The sequence below is a fragment of the Schistocerca serialis genome, chromosome 4 (genome assembly GCF_023864345.2).
Source record: "Schistocerca serialis cubense isolate TAMUIC-IGC-003099 chromosome 4, iqSchSeri2.2, whole genome shotgun sequence".
Classification (NCBI taxonomy): domain Eukaryota; kingdom Metazoa; phylum Arthropoda; class Insecta; order Orthoptera; family Acrididae; genus Schistocerca; species Schistocerca serialis.
The window spans coordinates 715,951,029-715,968,522 of record NC_064641.1 but is presented as its reverse complement, the minus strand read 5'-3'; the positions used below and the strand labels follow the sequence as shown (position 1 = coordinate 715,968,522).

General features: G+C 38.7%; 1 protein-coding gene across 1 annotated transcript in view; it reads left to right on the top strand.

Moving 5' to 3' along the window:
* The window catches only part of LOC126473234 (condensin-2 complex subunit D3-like), a 156,028-nt gene that overhangs the window by 33,587 nt on the left and 104,947 nt on the right, over positions 1 to 17,494 (top strand). Inside the window, exons 2-4 of the mRNA XM_050100148.1 lie at positions 13,026 to 13,202; positions 13,292 to 13,452; positions 13,547 to 13,697. Coding sequence (XP_049956105.1) covers positions 13,026 to 13,202; positions 13,292 to 13,452; positions 13,547 to 13,697 — 489 coding nt within the window. The remainder of the gene's footprint in view (positions 1 to 13,025; positions 13,203 to 13,291; positions 13,453 to 13,546; positions 13,698 to 17,494) is intronic.

The following is a 17,494-nucleotide window of genomic DNA, read 5'->3' as shown; positions in this document are numbered from 1 at the left end:
ATTAGCTTGATTCTCTCTAATTTATACATTTGCAATCTTTTTGCGAGATTTACATAGGAAGAGGTAATGTATTGGTTGACGCAGTTGAAGAGAAACTGAAATTTACTATGTTTCTGTTGTAATCTGATCAAAAGGTTTGAAATCAGTTGAAACGTTTCACATGCACAAGACTGCTAAGCATAAAATAACTAGGGGCCTATTTAAATAAAAGAAATTTTAATATAACATTTTTTCGAAATGGACTAAAAACTATTAAATAATCTCTTGTGGCCCCATACAGATTCCTAGTGCCATACAGGTAGCTCGGAAAACTTGTGCTTGTGAATTTTTAATATATAATAGCAAGGAATGTAGAGAGTAGCTGTCATTGAGAAAAATAACACAACAATATGTATCATTTGAAGTGCAATAACATTGTTAGTGACTTAGGTGAACTATTCACGCATCAATTACCTATTGCCTGCGTCCCATATTTGTTGTTGTAAATTTCACATGTACTGTCATAGGTGTTAAAAATTCACAAGCACGTATTTTCAGGACTAGGAATGTTACGAATCTGTATGGAGCTAGGCAAAAATAATGTGATACTTTTCAGTCCATTTTGAAAATGTGTTATATTAAAAAAAAATTACTTAAATAATTATTTGCAATTGAAATTTATTGAAGCTCTGTCTCTCTCATCCCACTGGTTAGCACCCATCATGGTTAATTCTTTTTGGGTAAATACTGCAGTGATAGAACATAAACAACTTATGATACAATTTTTTGTATTGGTGATTTGATCAGTTGCATTTTAAGCATTGATTGCCACTGTGGTAAGTATTTTGTTAATGAAATCTGTTTGTCATCATTTATTAATTTCCTTTGAATTTCTTTAGTTAATGTAGTTTCATAATATAATTCATCCTTGCAGATATTCTATACCACATTGAATTTATATTGGGGATCACGTCTTTATCAGTTGTATGATTTTTCTCATTCATAGAAATTATGCTGACTCTTATACACATATATTTGTGTAATAGTTAAAGCATCTTTGTTGTCATCATGCTTATTGGCACATCAGAACCACTTGCAGTATTATTTGTTTGTATTTAAGGAGTACAGACGAACAAAATACATTTATAAATTTCAAACTTTGCAGCTTCTTACAACAACTGAAACACAAGTTTACCTCTAAAGGTACTCTTATGCGTGTTGAAACATGTCTTGCATAATAGTTTTAATATGGAGACATGTAAGTGTTTGTGTATCGTGTAAATAGGCTGAAATGGGTATCCAGCCCAGCATTCGCCTAGAAAAATGTGGAGAAATCATGTGAAAAACCACACTCAGTCTGGCTGGCAAAAGTGATTCAAAGTGACGGGGAGCCAAACTGAGGCAGCTGTCGCCTTCCACAGTGAGCAGACATAATTTAAAAAACAGTACTTTAAAATTACTCAGTGAATTAAATTATCACATCTTGTACCCATCTTCTACTAAGTTGTGACTGTACTTGCCAGTGTTAGTATGAGCACAAATATACTTCAGTTAATTAGCATTGGTGAAAGTTATAATACTGCAATATTGGGTTTTTATGTACTTTTGATTTCTAAACACAAAATCCATGGACTTTTTGATTTTTAATGAAAGCACAAAATATTATTTAAACACATTTTGGTTACAAGTGAAATCTTCACAATTTTAACCAAACCATAGCTGTCAGATGGTGGTACTGCGATGTGTACTTACTTCAAATTCAGCCGGTTCCTGCTCTCTGTACAAATCTATCTGGCTTTCATAAGAACTCGCTATGAGGGGGTTGAAGTGGTCAAAACACAAAAATACTTTAAGGAAGTGTCAGACAAAGATGGCATAGACTTGTGTTTCTTCTTCCATGTGTGTTTGTAAGTTACCTGATACTGACTCATTTTTGAAAATGCTGACTCATTTTTGTAATTCTTTTCCATGAAAAAATTCCAGATTTTCTTCTTAACTTATGTTTCACCATCTTCTACTTGTGTCACCAACTATCAACCACAACTCTGCCATTGTTTGGAGTTTGCCTAATCTCTGTTATAAGATCACTCATATCGTTCTCAGCACTTTCAGCTACTCCTAAATCATATTTTTTGAACTGAGGGTCTAAAATAGTCGCTTTGGCACAAGTGCTGGTGCTGTCTTGTTCATAAGGAATCATCCTTTTTGACAGGGTCTCCAGTAAGCAGCGCCTAACTTAGTCATTGTGGTTGTCTCTGTCACAGCTCTTTGGCATCTTTGAACTAATGGGACTACAGTGAAGGCTGTTATAACTTGTACTCCGAACAGTTCTTCTGTTAACTCTAACAGAGGTTCCAGTAGAGGGAAGCAGTCTTCCAAAATGCCCCCATCATCTACCTTCAAATCTTCACAGTTAACATATGAAAATGTCATGATGCATCTTTGACCAATGCTAGGCATTTTGTTTTAAGAAATGTGGAGTTCCACCTGATGGGTGGCTTCTGTTTTAGCTTTAACAGTTTATTATTCAGCCAAACTTGGCCGTCTACCAGTTCTGCAGTGGCTACGATACTACTTTTGAAAAACCCAATGATTTTGCGACATTTCTGTCTCAAGGAACTTAGTGCTACTGATTCAGGATGGTTGAACACATCTGATACTACTAAATTGCTGATAATACTAAATTGAGTGAGCAGCTCATCCCATATGAATAACATTCATTTTCCTTGCTACATCTGCCATAACATTTGTGTTGTAAGTGACGAGAGAAAACACTTCTTCATCTATTTCCCATTCAGAAATAATTGTTTTAATGCTCTTCATAATGTATTCGGAAGTGTGGCGATCAGAGATGTGCACAGTGCCCAGAACAGCCGACTTCAGCTTGTACCATACTGCTCAGTAAAGTGCACTGTCACACAGAGGCACAGCCAGTGTGACATATTTGGTTTCAGCCAGTATATTGCCAATAACTCCCCTAATTCTGACAATTATCATTTAGCAGTTTGTTTATCAGGGTTTTCCTGGAAGGCAAAGAATACTGCAGTTCTGTAGTCTTAACTAGTTTCATAAATTTGGTATTATCAACCAAAGAAAACAGAATGTAATATTCAGCTACAGTATCGAAGGGGAAGTTGTCAGTCTCTTTAATTTTAGTACTATAAGGGGTATTCAAATGAAACCTGGTCACTTGTGTAAAGTAATGGTAACAATTTTATTAACTCAAAAATGTAGTTATGCACAGTACAAATACTGAAAAATAGTCACAAAAACTGTTTGCACATTTATCTCATTGCAACACTAGCCAGTCGATTCCATCCTTGAAGAAGCTAGTAGGCTGCTGTCGGATCCAGGCCTGGACCCAGTCACACACTTCATCGTCCGTTGCCAATCGATGTCTGCAAATAGGTTGTTTTAGAGGTCCAAACACATGAAAGTCACACAGTGGAAGGTTGGGACTGTGTGGTGGATGAGCCTGTCCAAGACGAGCATCGTCTTCCGGTTACTTGCGCCCCTCAAGGAATCATTTGCGCCATTCCACAACACTTGAGCGACTCAGACTGTACTCACTGTACACAGCCTTCATCCGTCGATACATTTCACAGCCTCCAACTCCCTCCTCCATCAAAAATTGAATCACTCCTCGTTGTTCCTGCTTACTTGCCTGCATGATCGGTGGTGGACGATAACTTGTGTGACAAACTTCTCTCTGGTGTGAAACCACATGGGCACTATGCAACATCAAACTGTGTGCATGTCTCAGTCTCTGTAACAATAGGTGGCACCGCCATACCCGCAGTTACGTGGTGCCACCTTATGTGTAAGGCAAAGGTAGATGCACTGACCAGGTTTCATTTGAATGAACCTTATATATAATTCTTTTATTTTCAGGGTACCAAATATTGATGTCTGCATTGGTATTTTTCTCGATGCTTGTGGGGCTGCAGTACTTGGATGATTAGAGGGTTGATTTACTATTGTTGTTTATGTGATAATGCTGGTTGTGAAATCAGGTAGCTACTTGACATACTTGCCACATCCACGAATGCAGTAATGCTAACAGGAAGAGGAGGAGACATTGTGCAGCCAGAGATGGGAGAGTTAGGTAGACGTGGTGCCAGCATCAGATCAGGCGAGTTTACTGCTTGTTGTATCTTCTGACCATTATCAAGAGATGCAATGTATAAGAACTGTTGGTGCTTCCTTTTCAAGTGGTCCATTAAGTTACTAGATGAAGGGTGAAAACAGATTTCCTTTTTACAGGTCATAGAGATGGCAAATGTTTCTTTCAGTTTTTCTGTAAAATTCCAATGCAACTGAGCGTTTCGGCATTTTGATCCAGATGGCAAACACAAAGTTCACTTACTATAACACGAACACACTAGTAATAAACATGAACTAAAAACTTAACAGAAAGCTACTGCAAGTATCAGATCCAGTGCTGCGAGGCAAAAATAGTTATTTTCGCTATGAGCATACTCGAATTCCTCTATACATAATTTATTGTATAGCTTACACAAATTACCAGTGATACAGACTAAAAAATAACAAACTATAATCAAGTTTATTCCATACTTTTCCATCTAGCCATTTTTGATGATCAGTGATACCAAGGACGACTGTGATGAACTTGGGGAAGATCATGGATCATTCACAAGGTCGCTGTTCATAAGTATAATAATTGTAGTTTGATGCAACTGGTACTCTCATGTTTATGCGGAATTTAAGCTTGTGAATGTATAACATATTAATTTGCAAGTGTTTTTGTTAGCTTTGTGTATGAAGTGTGTTTTAAACTGGCAGTGAAATACACAATGTAAATATAGCAATACTTTGCTCACCTCATGACAGTTGTTCATTTTTGTTAGGGAGGTGGTACATACATTTTACAAATGAAGGCAACATTCCTCCTGAAGTGGGTATGAAATGCAACAATTGTGCTTATTTCGCATGTCAAGATGCACTCTTAACGAGTATTTCAGGGTTTTGCCTATATGTTTTTTAGTTTTAATGTCTGTCTTGGAGAAGGCCCGTTCAACACTTGGATTCCCATGCAGCAAGATTGGTATCATTTTTACTAGTTTGGCAGCATTCGAGAACACACACTGTTGATCATAATGAATATGAAAGTGTGCAGATTAAACAGTATGTAACATGCACAGTTCATATTAAATTTGTATTAATCTTTAATGTACTAACATTTTAAAATTACTGTAATGGTGAATCAGATATTTTTTGTACTTTGGAATGGAGATTCATTTTATTTTCAGGCAAAGGAAGTTAAAATTGCATTACGTTTTAACACTTTTAGAATTACGCACCGAAGATAAAAAAACTGTGCCATGTTTAGCGGAATACCGTTAAGGTCGGCGACACTGATTGGAATGACAGCAATGTCGCCAACTCATTTGCGACCATGTTCGTACACGACATGTGAAAAGTCCCTACCTTCACCATGAAAGCCCCTACGGACACAAAAAATTCTACGCTGATGACCAAAGAAAAAAAAAAAAAAAATCACGTATTGGGTAGTAACATTTCCCCTATGTTAACAACTTAGTACACTTAACGGTCATAGTGTTCAAACAACAAAATATTCTCATTGCTATTTGAGAAGCTTGTTGCTGCTATTCCCTACGTCATGTGTGGCAGTTCATTGTTTTGTGCCTCCTGCTAAAGGCACTGACAGTTGTAACAAAATAGAGTATTTCTTTTGGAAATGATGCACTATTTTCAGTTGTTCTCCATTGGAGGAGTCTGAAAAGAAATGACTCATTGTTAGTTTATATTTTTAATGTTTTATTTTGGTACGTGGGAAGCACAGGGATGAGGGTTGGGGTACGGTGAGGAATAGATATTATGCATTATACAAAGAAAGTAAGTAAGTTAGCTTTCAGATCCAAATTTTTATTTCTTCAAATGACTAGCTTCGGGGTTTCACAAAGTCTCAGTCTCTAGATTATTACATTGTGGAACGCTGAAATGTGTTGCGGGATAAGCGCTGAAACCAGTGCCACTATCAAGATTCTTAAGATGTTCTGCTGGTCAAGTACTTACTCATCTCGTGATTCGTACTGAACAATTGCTGTGATTGAAATGATGCAAAGACGTATCAATGTTTCACAAAAGCCCCTTACACTGAAGTTCATGCACATCTGTGATAGCGTATTAGTGTCATTAAGTGAGGTAAATAAGAATCCAACAGCTGCTTTTTGTAGACTATTTTATTTTTTCACACCACGGTCTTGAGTCCCATTGTGTCTTATGCACTCTGCAAACGTAAAGATCGTGGTGAAACAGTAATCACTTGAAAAAGTAAAAGGTATGTCCACAGGATGCGTCTTTCCTCATGCACAATCATTGATGCACTGGAATAAAAGGGCATGCATAAAAATTAGCAGAAATAACACACATAGGCGTGCGCATTGTCATGTGCAGACTAGGACTGTTAATATTTTTAAAAATATAGGGAATCTGTTATATTGATATTTAAAAAAGAGTATCAATTTATCAGCAGACAAAATAATGACATACCTGGCTATAAAAATATTGGCAGCACATTGTAAACGCAGGGTGCAGTGCTTAGATGCAAACAAATTTTAATTTGAATTTCCCACCATATTGTAGTTCTGTTGCAGGCTGATGTTCTTTGAAAGCCATGGGCATCTACTAAACAGTCAGAAATGGCAGAGATGTTACGGACCAGTGCAGCGTACAACCAAAGAGCCGCGATTATCGAAAGGCTTCACACTGGGCATCCACACATTGAAATTGTTTGACTCCTCATGTAGCTGAGATCAACTGTTTATGATATTGTGGCCAAGTATAATGCTTCTGAGAAGTATGGGGAAGTTTCCATGAACCTGAAACCTCTATCGAGGAAAAGTGTGTCACGAACTGCGGCGGTCATCGAAAAGGCTCTGGTGCTGATTTTGGAGGACCCGGGTCAATTGCTGAGGAAATTGCCATCGGTATTGAATGTCAGAGAGTGAATGTGTCAGATGGCAGAGGAGGACCTCATATGAGCCATTTAGTCCAAAATTGGCTCTCCGATAATATTGACATGCTCTGGTCAAAGAAGTTTTGGCTCCTGAATAGCCTGGATATGAATCCCCTCGGACACTATGATTGGTGCACAATCAAAAGAGTTACCGATAAGACGAGACACCCTAATGTCGCACCTCTACACACCACTATCGAAGCAGCATTTGCGAATATGGACAGCGCTGTTTCAAAGAGTGCGTGTGATCGCTTCAGGACAAGACTGGAGGTGGCCATTACGACTGAAGGGGGTTACATCGAGTAATGTTACTCTTGAAAGATACTACTACTTCTATTAAAAGGATTTTCATTTTAATCTGTATTATGTTTTAATAAATTTGCTTTTAAAAAAAGCTTTATATGTGCGGATTTAAGCGCTGTAAATTCTAAGTACGTATTAATTATTAGATATTCTTTAAATCAACAAACTAGCAGCCTGCATATCCCCCTTAGAGCAAGACTTGAAAGGAAAACAATGTGTGTTCTTTCTTGATGATAACCACATTGCTAAAAATGGTAACTGCATATAAGTGGCACAATAAAAGGAGTCTGATGGGTCCATTGTTCGGTTTTGTCACATATTGGATTTGTCCGGAACACTTCATGTTGACTTCCCTGTTTTTTTTGTTCATCATTTACAACAGCTGTCTTTGGAGAATGACAATGTGTGGAAATAGCACAGTAGTTGTGTTAAAAATTGTTCTTTAATGCAACTCATGCGCTGTTTCTGCACATCGGAAATCTTGTTATTCCATTCACACTGCCCACCCCAACGCAAACGGAGTTCTTCTTTTGTGCCACAGGTAATTTCTTTGCACAGCCAAAGAGAAAGATTGGATGTAATGAAAGCTCAAAAAGTACTAAGACTCCTTCACATAGTGAAAGTAAAATTATGTCCTACTACAATTTCAAAAGAACAACTTCAAAAAATTTTCTGAAAGTTGTGAAAGAAATGTAATATAAAATGAAAGTATCAGCACTCGATATTGCCATTTAGATATCAATATATCAGGGGAAAAAATATCGCCTATATGTATTGATATTTTTTGGAAAAAATATCGACATATCGGTATTTTATCGACAGCCCATTGTATATGTTGTCTGCTATGCATCTATTACTTTGCTTGGCAATTTGTGTTGCATTACCTTAGGAGGCAGCAGTTCATAGGCACGAGAAGCACTAAGTAACAAAAATATCAGTATTTCCCCTGTCACTTAACCTCTCCAGACAGTGACTAAAATATTTCCCTTCTCCACCTCGTTTTGTCCCTGAGTAAGTTAGACCCTTCAGGCCAACTTTCTGTACACAATGGAGACAGACATATACAATGTTTAAAATTTGTACCGTTTGGCAACTTTTTCTTTTTTAATTTCTTTTTTTTTAATTTTTCGTTTTTGGACAAAAAATCCCTACGTTTTATGGAGGTATTGGAATTCTGGCATTGCATTTTGGAAAAAAGAGCCAAAAGCCCCCATGCATTGGGACATGTCCCTACATTTGGCAACTATGAACAACAGTATTACTGATCACAGATGGTAACAGAGCCCAGTCAACAGTAACGATTTAATAGCACCAAAATGATCTATTGTTTTGGCTAAGAATTGAGTACCCTGGTGGTCTGGTGAGTCCGTTGCTCCCAGGGTGCTAGAGGGATGCGCACTTTGTTATACTGCTACAGATTGTTTACAATGCTACTTTGAGATAGGCTTACTGTGAAACTGAAGTACCAATGTTTGAATGTGAGTAGCACTTCATCATATCCAAGTAACGCTATAGTTGCTTCTTTTCACAGGCTGTGGAATGTAAACAATATTGTGTGCATATATGTATGTAGCCAGTGGAGTAATTTAGTGAAAAAAATATTTACCTTCCACACAAATTGTGGACATCGTCACACATTTTTTATAAAATGGAATGCAAACTGTTGCTAAAACAAGGCAAGGTTCCTTTCTTCTTCATAGATCATTAAGGAAATAATTATGCTCATCTTTGCGCCCCCAACTAGGACTGCAGTACATTCAGGTTTCTTCAGGGTGGTCCTAGTTTTGAGGGTGTCGAGATGCATACTGGAGGGATTTTTATTCAGTTGTCCGGGGTAAAACCAGACCTTTTTTCATGTCTAGAGAAATTAAATTGATTGGAAATAATTAGATTGTAATAAACCTTTGTTAAATTTTGTCAAATAAGGACTGGTCCATAGATATTTTTTGTGTTTTAGTGTGTTAAAAACTCAGCGACAAGTACAGCTTTGACCACGTATGTTTCAGAAATGGGAATAGGTGGAACGGTGTGGTTTGTGGCATAATGTTCAAAAAGACACACACACCGACGCTATTTTTATTTACTTATTTTCCCGTGTTAGTTATTGACCCCTCCCCATGCCAGCAATTGGCACTGTGTGTGGTACTGACCAGATCTGACACTCAGGTCCTGCAAACCATAGATGATTTCTTTTCTTTGGGTGGGATCTGCAGGAACTGTGAGCTCACATCCATAGCAGCAATAGCATGTGTTGATGAGGACATCCTAGGTCGGACATGGGACTGGAATATCCTGTTCTGCACATGTTTATGATGACATCTGTCCTCCCCTTTTATTAGTGACAGTTACAATTTTTCTAGCTCTGTCTGAAATTTTTTCAAAAGTAATTTGGGACACCTATTTGTCCTGGATTTAACAATTATGAAATGATTTATCATGAATTAGATTTTCATTTCACCAGTATCAGTATTATGCTACTGAAAGGTCATTTTTCCAAATGAATAATACATGGTGCAGTGACAAGACAGTGCTTGAAGAAACTACAAAAGCAATGTTAGTGACTAGAGCAAATTATGATGAAACTTGAGTTGAATGTTTTCAAATGCTGTTGAAGAGAACAGACACGCAGAAGAAAATTTACAGCACTAATAAATACTGTCTGCTTGCACTCCTTCACCTTAGAAGGTTCTAGTAATATATAAATTAAAGTACTTTTTTTGTAACAAGTTAAACTAATCGTTTGGAATTATTATATTTAATTAAGACTTTTTTTGCAATATCAAAATTTTTTAATGTATTCTGAATTTAGGTCTAGAAAATTTTGTCACCTTAACACAGTGAACTCTGTCAAGCAGCTACTGGATTCTTGGTTGTGTATGAAAATTATGCCAAAAACCACACTTTCTGCCTCACCCAATTTCTGACCAAATTGTATAGATAATTTGGAACGCCCTGTATTGTTGAGACAACTAGAGTACTGGACAATGCTTCACAAGTGATAAATATGTATAGGAATTGAAAATTCATCCTAAATTCCTCCCCCCCCCCCCCCTCTCTCTCTGCCCATCTTCCCAAACCCCCTCTCTCTGCCCATATTCTCATCCTCCTTTTTCTCTCCATACATCTCCTCCTCCCCCTAACTCTCTGTGAATAATCTTCTCCCCCTCTCCTCTCTCTCTTTCTATTTCCTCCTCGCCCCCCCCCCCCCCCCCACCTCCCCAATGTCCATTTGTGTCTGAATGTTCAATAGCTCCGTACATATCCTCCTCCCCCAAACCCTCTGTGCAGGAAATGCTTCGTAATTACTAAATATGTATAGGAATGGAATATACATCCTAAATTCTTTGCTCACTGCATAGAGGAGGCACTGAGTCACAGAGAGACACAATGGAAAGACTGCTAAACTTTTATCTTCTGGACAAAGAGGTTCTTCTTCAGAAGCAGAAAACATCCGTACACTTACTCAAGCACAACTCACACACGTGGCTCCTGTCTGCGGCCATTCAGTCCTGACTCGGGACATGCCTTTGTCTGATGTGAGCAGCAATCTGAGGTGGCTGATGGAGATAAGGAGGAGGGGAGGGGAGGGGCAGCACTGTAGGAGTGGGGGAAGATGATGTGCCACTGTGGGAATAAGCAGAGACATGGTGAGGACAGCATAGGGCTGATAGGTGCAGAGTTGGGAGGCTGTGCTGGGGGAGGAAGAAGGGGAGCGGAGAGATCTAGAGGAGAGGAAAAGACTAGTAAGTATATTGTGGAATAGAGGGCTTGGATAGTGCTGGAGGGGGAGCAGGAAAGAAGGTGGATCTCAGGAGCTAGTGAAGATTGAGGCCAGAAGGTTTACAAGAATGCCCTGCACAGTTCAGAAAAGCTGGTGTTTATTGGAAGAATCCACATGACACAGTGGATGCTGTGAAGCATTCATTCAAGTGAAGCACAGCATGTAGGATAGCATGTTCAGTAACTGGGTGGTCCAACTCTCTCTTTGGCCACAGTTTGGCAGTGGGCTTTCATGTGGACAGACAGCTTGTTAGTTGTCATACTCATGTAGAAAACAGCACAGTTGTTAGGCATAGTTTGTATATCACATGGGTGCTTTCACAGGTACCCATGCATTTGATGGGTAGGAGGACACTGTGACAGGAGTGGAGTAAGTGGTGGTGTGAGGATGTATGGAAAATGTCTTGCATCTAGGTCTATGGAAGGATATGAGACATGGGGCAAAGGGTTGGGAGCTGTGGTGGATTAGGATGGACAAAGATATTGCGTTGGTTTGTTGGGTAGTAGAATACCACTATGGGATGGGTAGGTAGGATAGTGGGTAGGATATTCTGAACTTCAGGGCACAACGAGAGGTTGTTGAAATCCTGGTGGAGAATGTGATTCAGTTGCTCAAGTGCTGGGTGGTACTGTGTCAAAAGAGGAGTTCTCCATTGTGGCTGGATGGTGGGTATGCGAGAGGTGTTAGGTGACTGGAGAGACAAAGCACAGGAGACCTCCTGCTGCATTATTCAGTATGCATGAAGGACAAAGCACCAAGACAGATGTTGAGGGGGTTGGGGAGACTTTAGACTCATAAGATGATGAACAATGATATACAAATAACAGAGTTATGAGTGCATATTTAATAGATGTGGCAGAAAGGGATATGGAGGATGCATAACAAGTAGTACTACAAACGAAAGTGCCATAAAAGACATTCGTTCTTGCATTGTCCAGCTGTTGAGAATAACATTAAAATATAATTAGAAAGGCCATATAAACAGCTTTGTTTGTGTATTAATACATAAATGTTGCACCCAGAGACTCAGGCAATATGATAAACACCAATAAATAGTGGCAAATATCTCTTGTGCAGATGTTCTTATGTAAAAGCTTGATATATTGGTTTACACACTATATAGCCCAGCGGATAACAGTCATGTGTGGAGTAAAAGAATCTGTCATGCAGATGTGTATTATTTAGTACTTTCGTTCTTGAACACATTTCTCAGTGTTATTTGACTAGCATAGTCACAAGTTTGAGAAAAACAAATCAACATGCCAGAGTAAAATTTTAGAATCATATACATGGGACTGTATTGGAGGACACATTAATTTTATGACCTTGTTATAGAATGATGCAGTTATATTTTTGACCAGGGAGATTTACCTGTTTACCAATTCCTGAAACAAGTGTAAAATTTCTTTACAGGATGGAGATGGGGAACAGGAAAGGGTAAATGTACAAATGCTAAATGCTCTTAAATCTGGGAAATGTGACATGATACAGACATTTGTGAAGCTGTTACTTCATAATCATTTAGTGTACCTCATGTCCCACCACATACAGTGTGTGGAGTTATTTTTTTTTTTATCTCTTTCAGTCTTTACATTGAAGAAGTCAGTGTGATGACAGTTATTTGTGTTTCAACAGTCGGAATGTAGATATTCCTCTGATTCACTGATGCTGTCAGTATCAATTTGGAACATATTTGCAGAATGGTGTTGTATGTAAGATATATTTCATCATTCCCCATTTTGCATTTGCATTTTCCAGCCTTAATCGTTCACTTTGCGGTGGAGTGTGCCGTGTTCTGAAAATTTATGTTCACAGGCTGATCACATGTGTGCATTTCCTTCACATTTTATAACCAGTACTGAAGTGCTTTCTGATTTTAACTTTGGGAAACAGACAAAAGCTTACTATTAAGTAATAAAGACTGATAATTTCAGTGCAACTAATTATGTGATTTTGTTGCAGCTGATGGGTGGACATTGTTTAGATCCAGCTGTTCTCATTAGAAAACACATGGTTCAGAGTCTTTCAGAGTTATTGTGCTACTATCCTGACCATGAAGGTCTTCAGGCTGTTGTTGTGGAATCTGTATTGCCAAGAATCTCTGACCCAGAAACCAAGGTTCAGGAAAAGGTTTTTGAGGTATAGTTATATTATCTAACATACAACATTTTGTTGTTTATATTGAGTTGCAGTTACATTCTTTGAACTTTTGGGCACATGTTTTGCAGGCATTCCACAGAATAATAGTTTGTAATATTGTACCATTCGAAAAAGAATATACAGATTCACACAAGCTTCCCTGGCAGATTATTAAACGTGTTCTTGATAAAAGCATGAAAAGACTTTTGTCTAAGACATGTTCGTTCTGGTGCAAAAACAATATGATCAGGTAAGTATTTCAATTCCACACAGTGGTTAACGTACAGTGTAACAGTGCTCTAAAGTAACATAATAATCACACTTGTAATTGCAATTGTTTTCAGTACTGGAGTTGTGAACGCAATGCATACACACATTGGGACCCCCAATGAATGTCCTGTGTGGCTGCTTCTCAGTTGTATTGCAGAGAACATGCGGATACCTAAAGTACAGTTTGTTTTGGATTACTTCCTAGAGAATTTTCGTGATTACAAGGTAGGTAATTAATTGGTACTTCTTGTATTGCCCTTTGCAGCTTATTTGCCTTAATGTCATAGGTAATCTAGAGGGCCAGTGGCCCTAAATTCTAAGGTAGCTCTGTGGTCCATTTATTTATTACCAAATGAAAATGTTCACTTTGTTCGCTGTCATTCCTGTAGACATGGGACATCTAATGAATAAGTTCTCCTGTTCTCTACAGTGAAATTTTCGCTATGAAGAGGTTTTGGGGAAACTAGTCCATATGTAAACAGCTGAATGAAATCAGTAGGCATGTAAATGGCTTTTAGTGGCTGGGCCTGACTGATGTGGTGCAATGGTTAAGATAACAAGTGTTCATTCAGGAGTAGGCTTTGTCTGCCAAATCAAGATGTTCACAGTTTTTAGGGAGCTTGACTACAACAGGATGCCAAATTCTAAACCTCTTTCTGTCTGTAAAGAAATAGTGGCAAAAAGAAGTCACCAGCCGCGGAAAACCTTGAGGTGAGAAATAATTAAATGTAAAGGCTGCACTGGATGGGGATCAGGAAGATAATAAAGTATCTTGCAGAAATAAGACTTGAGGGTGTTTTATTTGTCAGCATATTAAATATGCTTCAATTTTTAAAATCTTATATCCCTAAGTCCCGTTTGACTTTCACCTGTGTGTGTGTGTGTGTGTGTGTGTGTGTGTGTGTGTGTGTGTGTGTGTGTGTGTGTGTGTGTATGTGTGTGTGTTTTAAATGAACAAGGTATTTTACGATAAAGGAACCGACATTTCAACTTAATGTTTGTTTATTTATTTAATCTCATATCTCAGTTGTAAAAGTTTTTTATTTAACTGATAAATTATGATACAGAATTTCTGACCAGTACATACCTTGTGGAGTTGAAATGCCGATAGACATATAGAAAAATAAAAGGGGCATACCACCTAGGTTTCGAGACTAATAGTTAGGGAGGAGATCAGGCAGGTTGCGGAAGGTTATAAAGGAAAGGCATGTCACTTGGCCCCTAGGATGAGAAAGATACTCCTATGAGGTCGATGGTAGACAAAGCATCAAAAGAGGAGGTCAGATATGGTACATTGGTAAGCACTGTGGTAGCTCCATCCCAGAGGTAAGGACTGAGTGAGAAGTAAAGATAGATTAAGGGGAAGAGAGATGAACAATGTGATTAAGAATTAGGATGTAGCAAAGAATGATAATAAAGAAAATTATATAATGAAAAAATACAGTTGGATACATTCAAGGGTGTTAGGTTCAGGAGGGTTTTAGAATGCAGCAATGTGTTGTTGGGCAGGTCTACATCTCTAGAGTTCAGGGAATTTATTATCAGGTGGAATAGTCTGGATAGCTTGTGTGGTGAATCAAGCACTCAGATTCCTTGACTCATGCTCAGCAACTAAGAACTGAATGTCCCCAAGGCTTACAGTTCACCTATGTTCATTAATGCACATATATAGCTTTATTTAATTATTCAATCGACTTAGATGACTTGCCACATTTTCATTTTGCTGTAACTACTGAGAGATAACTAGTTTTATTACATGTGGAAGCAACAGAAAACCCTGAAACAAATTTTGATACTTATTCTGTTCTCCCTTATAAGTGAGCTGCACTTTCCTAAACTTCTCCCAACAAATTAAAATCGACCATTTGTCTTCCCTGCTTCTGTCCTTACATGCTCATCCCATTTTGTATCCTATTTTGTAACCTATTTAATCGACGTCACTGTGTCAAGCACCACACTGCTAATGTTGTGTTCCATTACCGCTTAGAGAAATGGCAGCAAAGGACACAAGATGCACTCAGTGTGCAGGTCTGGAGGCCTCATTCAACATGTTGAATAGACTATTATGGCATCCATTGTGGGAAGAAGTGCACCCTGCAGATTGTGGCGCATGTTGGAACAAATGATGCCTGTTGTCTGGACTCTGAGGTCATTTTTGGGTCATTCCAGTGATTGGCAGAGGAGGTTGAGAAGAGTGGAGTTTCAATGAAGTTCACACCTTGCAGCATTGTCCCCAGAACCGATCGTGGCCGTTAGGTTCCGAGTCAAGTGGAAGGACTGAACCAGAGACTTCGAATGTTCTGTGACAAGTTAGGGTGTGACTTCCGGGACTTGCACCATAGAGTTGGGAACTGCAGGACTTCCCTAAATAGGTCAGGTGTGCACTACATATCATAGACTGCTACTCAGGTAGCTGACTGTGTGTGGGGTGCACACAAGGGTTTTTTAGATTAGGCAACTCTCCATCCAATCCATATAATGATAGCTGTAGGAAACCCCAAAGTATCAGTGCGATTGAAAGAAATGCCTCCTGCAGGTGAGAGTATTAAAATACTAATTGCAAACTGTCAAAACATTCACAACAAAGCACCAGAGTTTGAAGTGCTCACGAAAAGCAGTGACGCTCGCATAATACTGGGTAAGAAAGATGGTTGAAACTGGAAGTAGATAGCAGGAGACTTTTGGGGATTTTTCAAGTGTATATCCAGGGTTGCCACAAGTTCTGGAAATCAGGGAATATCAGGGAAATGAACACTGGAAGAGATCTCATTTTTGTCTCAGTAGGTGTAATGGTTTGTTTACTGAGATGTCATGCATTGTCGCTGGCTGGGTGCGGCTGAGTATGTGTGCCATTTCCTAACTCCCTCATTCGTATTCCTTCTCCCATTCCTACCACTCCCCTCAGCTTGCAATCAATGCTGCCACCACTTCTTTCCGCTAGGCTAGCAGCTGCCAACGAGAGGTAGGCAGACATGAGGAGTGGTTTGTTTGGATCTGATTCTCAGAGACTGTAGATGCAACAGACAGTATGTGCATGAGTTGTGTCTGAGTGATTGTGTGAATGAGTGTGTCCTCTCATTTTCTGACAAAGGCAAGAGCCAAAAATGTAGTTGGGAGAATGTGGTTATCTTTACTATGTACATGTCTGTGTCTTAGTGATCATCTTTATGATGAGTTGCTACCTATCCTCATTAGGTCCTCAGAGTATTCGCACAAGTTATATGTTGCATGGACTGATTATCGTGGTCTCATTTCATCAACATGCTGCTGTGACTCATGGATAGCTGGCCACACAAGTGGATTTCCATGCCGAGCAAAAACCGCAGACCATTTCTTCGGGTACCTCTAACAGATCAGGCCTGCTGATAAGTCCGTCATTTCTCACTAATGTGCAGGAACTGCCCATCGGAACTAGTCTCAACGACCTCCCTACAGGTTGGGCCTGTTTGTATGTGGCGTAATGCGGTGGATTTTTGTGGCTTATCCTTGGAGCCAGGACTGTGGTGCTCCTTGGCAGTGCAATATTTTAAAGATATTTTGTATATTCTATTACATTTCGGCACTTTCAAAGCAGTTTATATATTAGAAAGTAAGGATGATAAGAAGAAGAAAATTGTGGCAGATGCTTGCGGTTTGTACACTGTGTACTCCCCACTTTACACACTTCTTTCAAGTGACCTGCTTTTTTTCTGAGGATATTTCTAAAATCAGTGAAGGTATTTTAAATGCCTTGCGTCTCCAAGGAAATGCGTATTTTTGTCACCAAATGTTTCATTTTATCGAAATAAAATAACAATAGTGGTCTTAATGAAACACATATACCATTTGGCTTACTTTCTCCATCTGAAAACAGTTACAAAAGATGTTGATGTTAATACTTAAGATTTTTTTCTCACATCAGGAAACTTGTCTGCTTGCAAGGTATTTTTTGATATTCCCTCGTTTGGCACTATTGTTTCTTCTACCATAGTTGCAAAGATGGATTTAAAATACCTTCAGTTATTATAACAACAAAACAATTA